Source organism: Microtus ochrogaster, chromosome 2 (assembly GCF_000317375.1).
Source record: "Microtus ochrogaster isolate Prairie Vole_2 chromosome 2, MicOch1.0, whole genome shotgun sequence".
In the NCBI taxonomy this organism is placed as follows: domain Eukaryota; kingdom Metazoa; phylum Chordata; class Mammalia; order Rodentia; family Cricetidae; genus Microtus; species Microtus ochrogaster.
The window spans coordinates 13,401,479-13,415,432 of NC_022010.1; the positions used below are offsets into that span (position 1 = coordinate 13,401,479).

Consider the following 13,954-nt stretch of genomic DNA (forward strand, 5'->3'; position numbering starts at 1 on the left):
GAGTTCGAGACCAGCCTGGTCTACAGAGCTAGTTCCAGGACAGGCTTCAAAGCCACAGAGAAACCCTGTCTCGAAAAACCAAAAAAAAAAAAAAAATCCACCATTTTATTCTATCATATCTGTATCCCCCCTTTTTTTCCTTTTCAAAACAAGAACTCTGAATCTGTTCTCCTTCGTTCAACTTTCCTCCTGGCCTTAACCGATAACACCTAACTTGTAATCAATCCCAATAAACAATGACAAATATCCATAACTCATTGAACAACCAAAAACCACCCCCTACCTCTTGAGAATGTGGGTGTCATAGTCTTAAATCTACTTCCTGCTGTCTGGGGGCAATGGTATCTGTAGAGGATCCTGAAAAGAAAAATTCGAGTCAATTGTCAAGTCCTGGGAGAGGTGGCTATATCATTTGCTGTCCAGTCTCTGCAAAATGGGAAAGTGCAACCTTGACTCAAGTCCTGGCTAGAGTATTCTGTTAGACTGGTTCATCTCAGCTAGCCACCTCAAAATTGTTCTAAACAGTTTGTAGTCCAAAGCCGTCCTTTAGGTGGTGTTTTTCAGCTTTGTGGTGTTATCATAGTCCTGGAGGAATTGTCATTGTGGAGCTCCGTCTTCCTCATGGAGACTTCAAAGGTTGCTGTTAGGCGTGCTCATGGTTCACTGCAGAAAACTGATAGAAACTCAAACCTGAAATCATGTACAGGAAGGCAGATAAAACCTTTTTCTAGAATTAGTTACTACTCTATATGACCATTAATATCATGACAAAAATAGTAGAATATATATATGTTAATCTTATAAAACTTATAACTTAAGAAAAGCTGTTAAAGAGTCAATATAAAACCAAAGGATTATGAGATTAGTAGTAATAAAATAGTCCTTAAGTATTTTTTTTCTTCTGTTCCATATCAAGTGGTTCTTCTGACATGAGACAGAGATTTTAGATTTCACTTTATTAAGCATTCTTGGGTTTAGAGAAGGAGAGAGCCACACGCCTACTCCAAAGCCAGCTTTAATCTTTAATTGGACTGGGACCACAAAAAGACCATTTGTATTATATGTCTGTAGAGAACAGCAGAAACAAGCATTTGGGAAAATTTATCAAATTTTATCCTGTCGGAAATGTGATATATCAATAGGCCAATTTACTCTTTTTCTTCAGACATTTTTTTGTGGATAATTTGTCCCTTTTCTTCAGATGTCTCATTCGTCCAGTGGTCTTCAGATTCCTTTATTCCTGAAAAGACAGAAACAAAACCCTTCCCCATCTCTAATTTTGGAGAGATTCTCTTTTGGCAAGTTATATTGATCAATTGAAAACCACCCCTGTCTCTAAATGCCACCCCCCTCAAAAAAATAAAAAAGATGTGTCTCTTGTTCAAATCAAATCTTTCAATTTTGATGATATCCATAGCTTTTCTTCTCCTGTGGAAACAAAAGCAAAATCCCTCCCCTAACATAACACATGTCCTGGTTTCCATTCTGAGGTCAGTACATCTTTAAAGTTTATCAACTGATTTAATTCTGTAGTATTTTTTCTACTATCCAGTGTCTCTCCGTGGCTGTTGCTCCTTTCTCATTAGCATTTAGAAAATTCAAAGTTAATAAAGCATTATGCAATCTATTTCTGGGAGTATTTATTATCCCTTTCTGTTTATTTAACATAGCCTTTAGAGTTCGATTTGATCTTTATATAACTGCCTGGCTTGTAAGATTTTGTGGTATACCTGTAATATGCTTTGTATTATAATAAACAAAAAACTGTTTCATTTTTAGAGACATATGCTGGAGCATTATCTGTCTTTATTTGTGCAGGTATACCTGTGATGGTCATAACTTCTAGCAAATGTGCGATTACTGAATCAGCCTTTTCCAAACTCAAAGCAGTTACCCATAGATTTCAGGGACTCACCTTTGGTCATCCAGCTTGCGTCATTATGCAGCAAGTGCCTTTGCCCACTGAGCAACCTTGACCATCCAAAGTGGTCCTTTTGTTACAACTCATGGGCTGTCATATGCACACAGAGTTCACAGCTTATATTCTTTTTGAAGATTTATTTTCATAATTTGTGTGTGTGTGTGTGTGTGTGTATTCATGCATGCATAAAAGTACAGATGCTCACAGAAGCTATAAGACTCCCAAAGCTGGAGTTAAGCTGTGAGCTCTCTGACACAGGTACTAGGAACCAACCTCAGGTCCTCTGTAAGAGAATCAAGTGTTGTTAACCACTGAGCTCTTGGTTGTCTATCCTGTAGGCCTATGTATGATGAATATATGATGGCATATGCACCACATCATATGAAGCAGTTTACCTAGCCTAAAAAAAAGTCTGTCTTTGACTCTTCGTCCCGCACTAATTTCTCTATGTAATGAACCAACTTCTGTGCTGTGTAAGTTGAGTCAGTTACATTTCTACTTCATTCTTCCACTCCCAGTTTTCGTTAATTACATTATTGTTTGTATACATTGTTGATGCTACATATGTTACTTCAGTAACTATAATTGCCAAAGTTTCAAAGTTACTTTGTTTACATCATGATTTTGCATGGATGAATTTACAATTTTATCTTTTGATTTGTTGGGTTTTAATACCAGATAACATTTTTAAAGAAGTTATCCTATCCGTGTCTAAGCCTCCAAATTCAATATTTCAGAGTATTAGCTGATCACACCTAAATGACTGTTTAGCTGGGTATGAGGTTCTGATTCCTAAGTTCTGCCTCTTAAAGCTCTGCAGATATTACTGCACAAGCTTCTAAAACTGTGTTATGAAGTCTGATTCTCTCCAATCCTTTTCTCTGCACCTCCTACTTATACTTCTTTTTACCTATCCTTTAAAGTCAGTGAATCTTTCAGAATATGTTTTACTATTATTTGTAGCATCAGTTTTTTTCACTAGCAGATAGAATGTAAGCTAATCTGTAGGGTTAGGCCTTATTTTATAATTCATTTATTATCTTGTTACATTTAAGAAATCTTAGAGGCTCTCGAGAAGACTCAGAGGGTAAAGCGCTTGCTGTGCAAGCATGAGGACCTGCATTCAGATCCCAGCACCCACATAAAGGCCAGACCTAACTGCGTGCAACTGTATTTCAGTTTTGGTGAAGTGGGGAGAGACAAGGAGATCCTGAGGGGTCACCCTTCAGTCACTACCATCAAAATAGTGAGCTCCAGGTTCAATGAGATACACTGTCTCAAATACTAGAGGAAGGTAACAGAGGAAGACACCTGACATTGACCTCAGGCTCCATGTGTGCACACATACACATAAACAATTTAACTGCTTATGAAGAAAGTTTTTGTGACCTATTTCAGTGCATAGGTCCCCTGTTATTATCTTATTTTACTCCAGTTACATGTGTGTTCGCATTTCTGCTGCTTCCATAGCTGCATTCTTGTCTTACTCTCCAGTTGACTGTGTGATTTCCTCTACTCCTCCCACACTTCTCGCTGTTCATGTTGTGTTTTGCCTATCCATGATTTCATGTACCTCTTTGTTTTGTTTTGTTTTTTTTTTCGAGGCAGGGTTTCTCTGTAGCTTTGGTTCCTGTCCTGGAACTAGCTCTGTAGACCAGGCTGGCCTCGAACTCCCAGAGATCCACTTTCCTCTGCCTCCCGAGTGCTGGGATTAAAGGCGTGCGCCACCACCGCCTGGCTTTCATGTACCTCTTTTAAAAACATGAGCCATATTTTTTCTTTCCTATTCCCCTGATCTCAACTAGCTTATTTTTCATCTCTCTTTATTGTTGAGAAGTCCCACTGAGTCTCATAGGCTCTCTTAAGTAGCACATTTACCAAGTTTCTTTGTTTCTTTTTTGCCTTCCCTCATAGCCCTTGTCCCAGGAGCCTCACAGCCAGGATACAGTGTTAAGTTCTGCAGTTAAATCCCACAGGGAATAACAAACTGTGGTCTCCTGTTCTCTCTGTTGCTGTTGGTCACTGTACACTTGGTGGGAACAGTGCTGAGCTATTTGTCCCCTCCTACTGTCTAAGCCTCTGGTGGCCTACCTGCTTGCCTCTGTAGTTCCTTGCAGACAGAACGCAGTCCCTGTACTTCACACAGCCTCAGATGGAGGTGCAGCCTTGGCCTCCATTGTCTGACAGTCCTCGGAATGCTCTGTGGCTAAGCTTTGCTCCTGGTTTCTGGGAGCCACCTAGAAGCCTCTGCCTTCATGTCAGTACTGTGTCTCTGTCCAGGAGTTGCAATGTGGAAGGGTGGACACTCTCTGCATGGTAACAGCTCACCTGGGAGCTTGTCTTCGGAGAGAATGTCATTATGTACTTGTTTTAGATGTATATTCACAGAGCCTCTGAAAGCCAAGAGACTAGTGATGTCTGTAGGCTCCAAGATTTCATCTGGGGACATCTTTGAGGGGCTGAGACCCTGAAGGAATATGCTTTGTCTAGCCTGCAGATTCTGCTGTGACCCTAGACATAAAACCTGCAGCCCCTCCTGAACAGTAGTGAACCTCTACGGAACAGGGAGCAGGCTAACCCTTTACTTCCTGGAGACTGTTGATGAGAGAGTTCACTAGCCTCTCATTTAGTCCTTCCAAAAGCTCTTGAAGATTAGCAAACAGGGAAGAGTGGGCCAGAGAAGCTAGGAATTCACTCCAGGTCACTGTTGGCTTGAGAGCGTTGAGATGAGAATTCTAGCCTCAGGTCTAGACTTCAACTTTCCTGTTAGCATGCCCACCAGACATTGCGGGAAGTGACTCTCCTGTCCTCTCTGTCTCTCTCTGTCTCTCAAGGGTCTTCAGTGAATTCTGCCATGATTATTTAAGGAATCTTGCCTAGGAAGTCCCCACAAGCACGCAATTCCCTGCCTCCAGGAAGACGTGGATTCCAAGATGATCATAAAGGAATACCGGATTCCCCTGCCAATGACTGTGGAGGAATACCGCATCGCCCAGCTATACATGATACAGGTGAGTCTGGAGAGGTGGCTGGACCAGGTTAAGTTGGATGGATTCCAGTGTATACTAGTGGGTATTGTCCATGTCTGTGAAGTGCTGCATCTTGGCATACTGGGTTCTCGTGGGATCAGAGTGTCTTGCCACCACTATACTCCCGCTCCCATACGAATATCCGCTTTGCATTACCATCCATCACCTTGCATCCGCTCTTATTTCAGGTCTCAGCCCAGGCTGCTGTCACAAATTACCCTGCCCTTTGGCTTAAGCAACAGGGACTATTCCTTGCTGCTTTGAAGGCCGCTTCCTAGATCAAGGATGACCAGGGCAAGATTTTGATGGGAAATGTCTTCCTGAGTTTCACATGTACACACATTGGGGTGGGCACGTGACAGTAGTCTTTCTTCTACTAATAAGTATATTATCCCAGTCTCTTGACCCCAAATAAATTTAAGTAATTCCCAGATGCCTCCATAGATTATCACACTGGGAGTTGGAGCTTCGTTGTAGGGACCAGAGGAGACCCGTTTGGTCCCAACACCTCATTTAAGATGGGGCATGTGAGGCAGGGGAGACCCTCACTATAGAGGGCTGGCAGCAGGGCATAGCCCTCAGGGCTTCCACCTCCGACCTTGTTTGTTTGTTTTTATTTTTCAAGACAGGATTTCTCTGTGTAACAGCCCTGGCTTCCTAGGCTGTAGACCAGGATGACCTCAAACTTACAGAGATCTGCCTGCCTCTGCCTCCCAATTAAAGGTAAACACCTCCGTGTCCAGCTTCTCCCACCGGGTTTCTGAGGGGCTTGCACCTTCCACCCAGAGGCTCAGTACCTGTCTAAGAGGAGCTTGAAGCCACTAGAGTTTAGCCAGCTCCCACAGGAGTGCTTCGGCTGGGAAAGAGCAGGAAGTGCCCCCAGCCTCTCCAGGGGACTGTTTGCTCTGAGCTGCTTCAGAAGCGCCACTCAATTCCCTCTTGAACCACTTACCCCTTAATTATTTCTAGAGATCAGGGAGAAGAAGAGCTTAAATCAGGCCCCAGCTCTGAGCACTCTGGAAATAGCTCAGTCTGTTCAAGGACCAGACTCATCTGCTCATGCTGCCATTTGTCCTGCGCCCTTTAGTTCCCTTCGCAGCAGGCCATGGCAGTACAGCCCCATTGGCTCCCAGGTTGGACACCCAGGGTCCAGGAGCATGACCTCCAGCCTCTGGAGTGCCCCAAGGTATTTCTCAAGCATGGAGTCATTGTTACTCAGCCCCTCTAAATACCTCATTTCCCAGCATCAGTCCTTAGCTTCCAGTCAATTCAATTGTGCAGTGACCCACGTCATCTGTATGATATTCAGATCTGTATCCAGACCACACAGTCCATTGACCCATTTGTACAATGTCTTTTGGTGAACGTTGATTTGCTAGCTGAAACTGTAGTAAATAGAAGCGCCTCCTACCTTGTTGGTCATGTGTGTCTACACCCTCACAAGTGCCCTCTGCTGCTGTGAGCTTCTAGTGCCTTTCCCTGTGCCCCTTCCAGTGAGCAAGTGGGCATGCAAAAGATAGAATGGTGAGCAAGCCAGATGTTGCCAGGAGAGGGGTTTCTGGGCCAAGTGGCCATATCCAGAGGGAGGCTAAGGAACATGGTTAGCATATACATATATATGTGTGTGCGTGCGTGAGTGCACACAGATATGCACACATGCATCTACATAACATGCACAGTCCCACTCCAGTCCCCATCAGCTTGAGAGGTCCACAGAGGTATGATATACCTCTCTGTAAGCTTTCATGGCCACTGTAGCCCCTTTAAAGCCAGGCTTCCTGGTTGTCTTCCAGCCTTTCCTCATGCTCCACAGTGGCAGAAAGGCAGGGAGAGTTGAGTCCCTGAGTAGCAAAGGCTGTATCATCTGTTTTAAGCAGAAATCCCATGGTTCCATCTTGATATCAGGGACCCCGGAGCCAGTATATGTAGCTTGTCTAGAGGTTGAGGTGTGATCTGTTTCCAGACAATAGCACAGCTAAGTATCTTGCTCTGTAGGAGGAAATGTAGGCTGTCCCAGATGAACCTGGCTCTGGGGAACAAGCAAGTGAGTCTCCCCGGCTCTCACTTACTGTTTGTTTTGGGTTTTTGTTTGTTTGTTGTTTTTGCTTTGTTTTGTGGGGTTTTTTTTAGACAGGTTTCTTTATGTAATAGTCCTGGTTGTCCTATAGACCAGGCTAGCCTTGAACTCACATATCTGCTTGCCCCTGCCTCCTGAGTGCTAGGATTAAAGCATGTGCCACAATACCCATCTTGTTTTTGGTTGTTTTGTTTCTTTGGTTGGTTGGTTTTTCGAAATGGTTTCTCTGCATAGACCTGGCTGTCCTGGAACTCACTCACATCTGCCTCCTGAGTGCTAGGATTAAAGTCATGCACCATCATGCCTGGCCCCTCAATTTCTTACATAAGCTAGTTTCTTAAATGGCATTGCTCTGAAAGGGCTCTCAAAAGTAACTTTCCTTTTCCAACCTGGGCTAGTTCACCCCTCCTTAGGCAACCTGATGGTTCCCCACTCCTGGGATGTCAGCCTTAGTGTGGACACCGATTGTCATAGCACGTTATAGCCCAGAATTCCTGGACTCAAGGGATCCTCCTGTCTTAGTTTCCTGAGTAGCTGGGACTACAGGTGTGAGCCACCGCTCCCAGCAAAAGTAACTTTCATGTTTGCAGATGGGAAAATTGAGCCAAGTGTGAAACTTAGCTCCCCCAGCTCCCTGGAGACCTATCTGGTCCTTAAAGGCTTTGGGCTTCTGGTGGGGTCAGGAGGAATCCACTCCCAGCCTCAGAGATTAGGGAGTACATGGCAGACAGGAGTACAGAAGACAGCGGTGAAGACAAGGAGTCCTGCTCATCCAGAACAGGGAGGGCGGCACCCGAGGAGGCCTGCCTTGCCTACCCTGTCCTATAGCCTCTCCAAGATGATTCTAGTTGGAAGAGATGTGAGCTTGTTAACAGGCCCGAGAGCAGTGGTTCAACAAGAGGCCAGCTCAGACAGTTCAGATGTGGGGCCTGAAACCTGGGTACTTGTGTCCTTCCTGTTCCTGAGACACCCACTCACAGCCAGATTTCTATCTCTAGAGGCCCTGCTCATCTCATGTGACCGATAGATCATTTCTGTACCCAGCATTCTCTGCTACTACAGGACCTGTGGGTGCCTCTTTCCTAGCTCCTGCCCCTGTCTGCTTCTCTGTTCACTCCCTCTGCGGCTGCTATGGGATTTGTCTTCTGTGCCTCAGAACCCAGAGTTCCTGAGGGCCCATGCCACTGCAGGGTAAGCATATGTCACAGTCACAGGATATACCCGGATGTGTGCACAGCTCACTGTGTGCCAGTCATGCCACAGTAACACAGTGTTCTGTCCCCACCTGTGTGGAGACGATTTCAGGGGAGAGTGTAGATGTATGTGTCAAATGAGAGCCAGGCAGGAGTGGCAAGAACTAAGAAATGGGAGACAGGTCTAGGTACACCCCAGGCAGATGCTGTAGGAGGCAACATGTTCCTTCCGTGAAGGGCCTTTGGAGACAGCTGAGTGAATAGCAAAGAGGCTCGTTTGGCAGTAGCTGGAACAGGTTGTAGAAAAGACCAAGCTGGTGAGTCAGAACCATTCACCTGCCTGAGCAAGTTCTGTACCCAGGGAGTCAAGGCCAGCAGAAACCAGTGCAGTACCCATGCTGTCCTCTAGGGGGTGCTAAGCAAGACCTTGCTGGCTGGAGGTGGGGGTGTGTGGTGGCCGGATGGGCTTGGTCAGTACCCTGGACAGCTCTGAGCGCAGCTGCTGGGGAGGGGTTCTCATTTTGCAGCCTTCCTTCAGAGGTCCCATGGAGGTTTGGTGACTATTTGCCAACTCAAGGTTCCAAGAGTGGGCAGCACTACATACTGTTTAGGAATGGCCATGGGCAGGGATGTGGTAGTGGCTTCCTGTGTGGGCAGAGCATAGGGAGGCTGAGGAGAGCTTGTTCCTCTGGTATGGCTAAGCCACAGCTTTATGAGGGCTTGTTGCTCCCTTCATTACTGTGGCCAGTGGGACCCCGGGATCAGCCTGTAGAGGACTGGCTTAGCTGGGAGACACCATCTCCAGAGTGCCTGGTGCTTGTGAGGACTAGATCCCACATGTCCCTTCCACAGTCACACTCCACCCCCAGTACTCAAATGCTCATATAACTAGCCGGCATACTGTGGGTGGTAAGGCCAGAATGGTGTGGCCCGCCCATAGAGTCACCCCCACTGGGGAAAAGCCTGTGTAGCTGTGCAGGAAGCACAAGGACCACTCCAGGAGGCGAAGGACTTCCCTATTAGGCAGGGGAGGGATCAACAGTCAGTGTTTCTCTGACAGATAGGCTGAAGATTAACCACAGGAGGTCATCAATAAAACTACCTAGCTAGGTGAGTAGTGCCCAACCCCAGTTCCTATTCATATACAACCTCAAGAGTACGACCTCATCTAGACTTGGGCCTGTGTATATATAATTAGTTAAGACTTTTGAGATAAGATCATCTTGGATTTAGGTCCTACCCCAGGTTGACTAACTGTTGCCCGTATAAGAAGAGGAAAGGACACAGCAGCTCAGGGAGGAGGCAGGCAGGATAAGATGAGAGAGGCAGCACTACCTCAGAGGTTAGAAGGGTGGGATGGTGTCCCTACAGCCTGTGAGGAGGAGAGCATGCTGGCCAGTCTGACAGGCAGCTTGGAGGTGGCTGGAGCCTAGGTGTGCTTCAGTGAACAGGGTGAGTGCTGTGTGGGTCTGTATGGAAGAGCCTTCCCTGCCCCTGCTATTTTTTTCAGTTTTTCCTGACTCTCTGCATCCTGTCTCCACTCTGAGAGACCTCTGAGGTTCCCCAACCCCTGTAACTAGCCCATCTCTCCTCTTTAAACTTCTCAGCAGGCAAATGTATTAGCCTCCTGGTGCCGTACAAAGAACCACACACACTAGCTGGCCTCAAACAGCAGAAATGGACTCTTGGATCTCCTCAGACAGTCACCACTGTCTTAGCTCCCACCTTACTGTCACACAGGTCACTGTAGTGCTGTCCCGTGTTCCAGGCCTGCAGTTACCAGCTGCAGGCACAGGGCTGCTGTAAGAGGTAAAACAAGTTGTGCCACAGAACATCCGCTTGCTTCAAACCTAGCTCACAGTCCCAAGACCAGTCCATCCATCCTCCCTCCCTATAGCAGGAGGCTGGCCACTTGTTTGTGCACAGAAACTATATTAATTAAATCACTGCTTGCCTATTAGCTCTAGCTTCTTATTGGCTAGCTCTTATATCTTAATTTAACCCATTTCCATTATTTTATATTTTACCGTGAGGCTTGTGGCCTACCAGCAAGGTTCCATCTGGCAGCTTGCGTCTTTCTCCTCCGGTGGCTCCATGGTGGCTCCCAGCATTCAGTTTAATCTTCCCCACCTAGCTCTGCTCTACCCTATCACAGGCCAAGCCAGCTTCTTTATTCATCAACTAAGAAAAGCAACACATACACAGGACTTCCCACACCACCTCCCTTCCTCTCTTCCTTTTCTTCCCTTTTTCCTTTCTTCTAGACACAGTCTCACTATGTACTCTTGGCTAGCTTAGAACTCACCAAGATCCACCTGCCTCTGCCTCTTGGATTAAAGATGTGCCTCCACCCCAGGACATTCCTTCTCCTTTCTGAAGGAGGCTTTAGTCACGCCTGGCCCCGGAGCTGGATACCACGTTGTGTCCTACAGAGGTCAGGCTCTGGGGTGGTTGAAGTGATGAAGTTTGTGTGGGAGGAGCATCCAAGAGTACACATGTATCTGCACATATCAGTATACTGAGCATGTGTGCACATGAACATATGTGCTGCTTGGGAAGCTGACCAAGGATAGCCTTAGCAATGCCATCACGTCACCATGGAAGCATAGTCTGGACTTAAAGTCACCAGTGCCTCAAACATAGCATCTATAAAACAGGAAATGGACCTTTCAGACACTGGGAAGAACACATAGAGATGACCTAGGTGCTTTGTGTGTCAGTGTCACCAAGCCCCCTCCCACTCTCCTATTTGGCTCTTCTTAAACCTTAGTGAATACAAGAGGCAAGACTGGGGTTTGTTTGTTGTTAGAGCAGCTTTGTGAGTCCCACACATCTGAAGGGGACAGAATTGTACAGAAGCCACCTTCTGGATGTGATATAGTGTAACATGGACTGCCAGACCTGTTTGTTTGGTTTTTGTCCCGCCCGGTACCCCACAACTGTTTGACTGCAAAGAAAATCACACAGAGATCTCTATAAGTTATAAAGCTGATTGGCCCATTAGCTCTAGCCTCTCACTGGCTAACTCTCACATCTTGATTAACCCATTTTTCTGATCTATGTTAGCCATGTGGTTCAGTACCTTTTTTCAGTGGGGCAGACCACATCCTGCTGCTTCTGTGATCTGGACAGGAGTGGGAGGAATCAACTTTCTCCTTCCCAGAATTCTCCTGTTTTCATTACATCATTTCTACTTCCTGTCTGGTTTTCCCGCCTATATTTCCTACCTGGCCAATCAACATTTATTTAAAACATGATTGACAGAATACAGACAATTCTCCCACAGTATAGAACTATTATGTATATGGTTGCAGGTGTCCTTGTTTTTATGTTGCTGTGGTAAAATCACAACAAGCAACTTAAGGGAGAAAAGGTTGTCTACAGCTCACAGTTCCAGGGTACAGTCCATCCTAGGAGGAAGTCAAGGCTGCAAGAGCTCGAATCACCTACTCACATCTCATCCACAGCTAAGAGCAGAGAGAAATGAATGCATACGTGCTTGGTGCTCATATAACTTCTGTCCTCATACACAGGGCAGGACCCAAACCTAAGGAGTGGTGCCACCCACAGTGGGCTGAGTCTTTTCACAGTATTAATGTTAATCAAGACAGCTCCCACAGACATGCCCACAAGCCAGGTTGCTCCAGATAAGCTCTCATTGAGTCTTTCTTCCCAGGATGAGTCTAGATTGTGTCAAGTTCACAATTAAAACTGACTACACAGAGGGTCCATGTATTTTCCTATGTTTTGAGTGTATTAAGTGTAGAAATCACAGCCAGGTGGTGGTGGTGCATGCCTTTAGTCCTAGCACTCAGGAGGCAGAGACTGGCAGATCTCTGTGAGTTTGAGGACAGTCAGGGCTGTTACAGTGAAACTCTGTCTCAAAAAAAAAGTAGAGCCGGCGGTGGTGGCGCACGCCTTTAATCCCAGCACTTGGGAGGCAGAGGCAGGCGGATCTCTGTGAGTTCGAGACCAGCCTGGTCTACAAGAGCTAGTTCCAGGACAGGCTCCAAAACCACAGAGAAACCCTGTCTCAAAAAACCAAAAAAAAAAAAAAAAAGTAGAAATCACTAGTTTGTATAGTATGGTAACTTTAGTGTAGGACATAGTTGTTACCTGTAGAATGTGCCATTGCCCTCACTCCAGCCCTTGGGAACCAACAATTGGCTTTTGAATTCTGGGTTTGCCTCTTCTAGACATTTTCATTAATGGGATCACATGATTTGCAGCCTTTTGTGTCTGACTTCTGTCACCTAACATGTCCTCAGGGCTCGTCTACCTTTCAGCCAGTATCAGTGTCTTATTCCTCTTTATGGCTGGAGATTGTTCAACGGGATGAATGTACCATGTTTTCCGTGTGCTGATTGACCCCTTTTGGTGATTGTGTGTAAGTAGCATCCAGACTCTGTGAGGAAATAGGTTTTCCTCTGCTGTGCCTCTGTGCCTACCTTTAGACTTTCTATCTATGAGGGACTGCTACACTGTTTCCGCCCCCACTCGCTGTATGTGAGGGCTCCAGTTTCTGCATAGGCTTGGTGCTTTCTGGTTGGTTTTGGTTTGTGTTTCCTGACCATTTGTGTTGTTAAGCAACCTTTAGGCACTCACTGGCCCTGTGTATGTCTTCTGTGGAGACATGACTGTTCAAGCCTTTGGACCATTTGTGAATGTGTCGTTGGTCTGTTGTTGAGATGTAGACATTATCTTTATCTTTTGGATACAAATTCCTAGCATCAGATATTACTGGCAAGTTTTCTCTTGCATTATACAAGCTCTTTTAACTTTCTTTCTGCAAAACTCATGTTATCAGTTTTCATTAAATCCAGCTTCTCTGTCTTTTGCGATGAATGTTTCTGCTGGCTTCCTGTTGAAGGATGCACTTTAGCTTCCCTTGTGGACCATGGAAGTCATTTCCACCCACTTCTGCCTCATAAGGGACCACCTCCCATCTTCCTTGTAGGCACTATGTCCATTACCCCATGAGTAGACATTGGTCACCCCATGAGTAGGCATTGGTCACCCCTAAGATCAGATCAAGCCCCCAGCTGCCTTTTTAAACAATATTAGCAGTTCCAGTGTCGCATGTATAAACTTTGTCTAATCCAAGCTCATAGACCTATCCCTGCATTTTTTTCTGAGAGTTTTAGTGTTTCTATCAGGGAATGTATTACTGTCAACAGCAGCCAGTGAGAGAGTCCTGTCCATTACGGAGTTTGTGGCCCTGTGTGATGCTGGGGTCCCTGCCAAAACTTCTGCTGCATCCTCTGCTTCTCTGTCATTCTAACCGAGTAGGGTCACAGTTGGTTCCTGTTCCTCAGTTTCTCCATACGTGACTAACATCCTCCCAGTAAGTCTTTGTCTATTCCCCTCCTCAATCACTTACACACAGCTCCCTCTTGGCTTAGCTTCCCAAATGCTGAGCGTACAGCTCTGACACACCACATCTGTCTGCAGGCGACTCTAAGAACATTGTCCTGCTGTCTTGCCTAGCAGAGCCCTGAATCCATGGACTCTTGTCTCTGTCTCTGTCTCTGTCTCTGTCTCTCTCTCTCTCCCTCTCTCTCTCTCTCTCTCTCTCTCTCTCTCTCTCTCTCACACACACACACACACACTTGTCTCACACATGTGTATAGAAAAGTCACGTGAGCTGGGCGATGGTGGCGCACGCCTTTAATCCCAGCACTCGGGAGGCAGAGGCAGGCGGATCTCTGTGAGTTTGAGACCAGCCTGGTCTACA

The 13,954-nt window shown here is 46.0% G+C and overlaps 1 protein-coding gene across 6 annotated transcripts in view; it reads left to right on the forward strand.

The window, feature by feature from the left end:
• Positions 1-13,954, forward strand: part of Pitpnm2 (phosphatidylinositol transfer protein membrane associated 2) — a 107,094-nt gene that overhangs the window by 61,134 nt on the left and 32,006 nt on the right. For all 6 annotated transcript variants that reach the window (XM_026784193.1, XM_005344388.3, XM_013350016.2 and 3 more), the window contains exon 2: positions 4,756-4,932. In XM_026784193.1, the coding sequence (XP_026639994.1) occupies positions 4,855-4,932 (78 nt within the window). In that variant the 5' untranslated portion in view covers positions 4,756-4,854. The remainder of the gene's footprint in view (positions 1-4,755; positions 4,933-13,954) is intronic.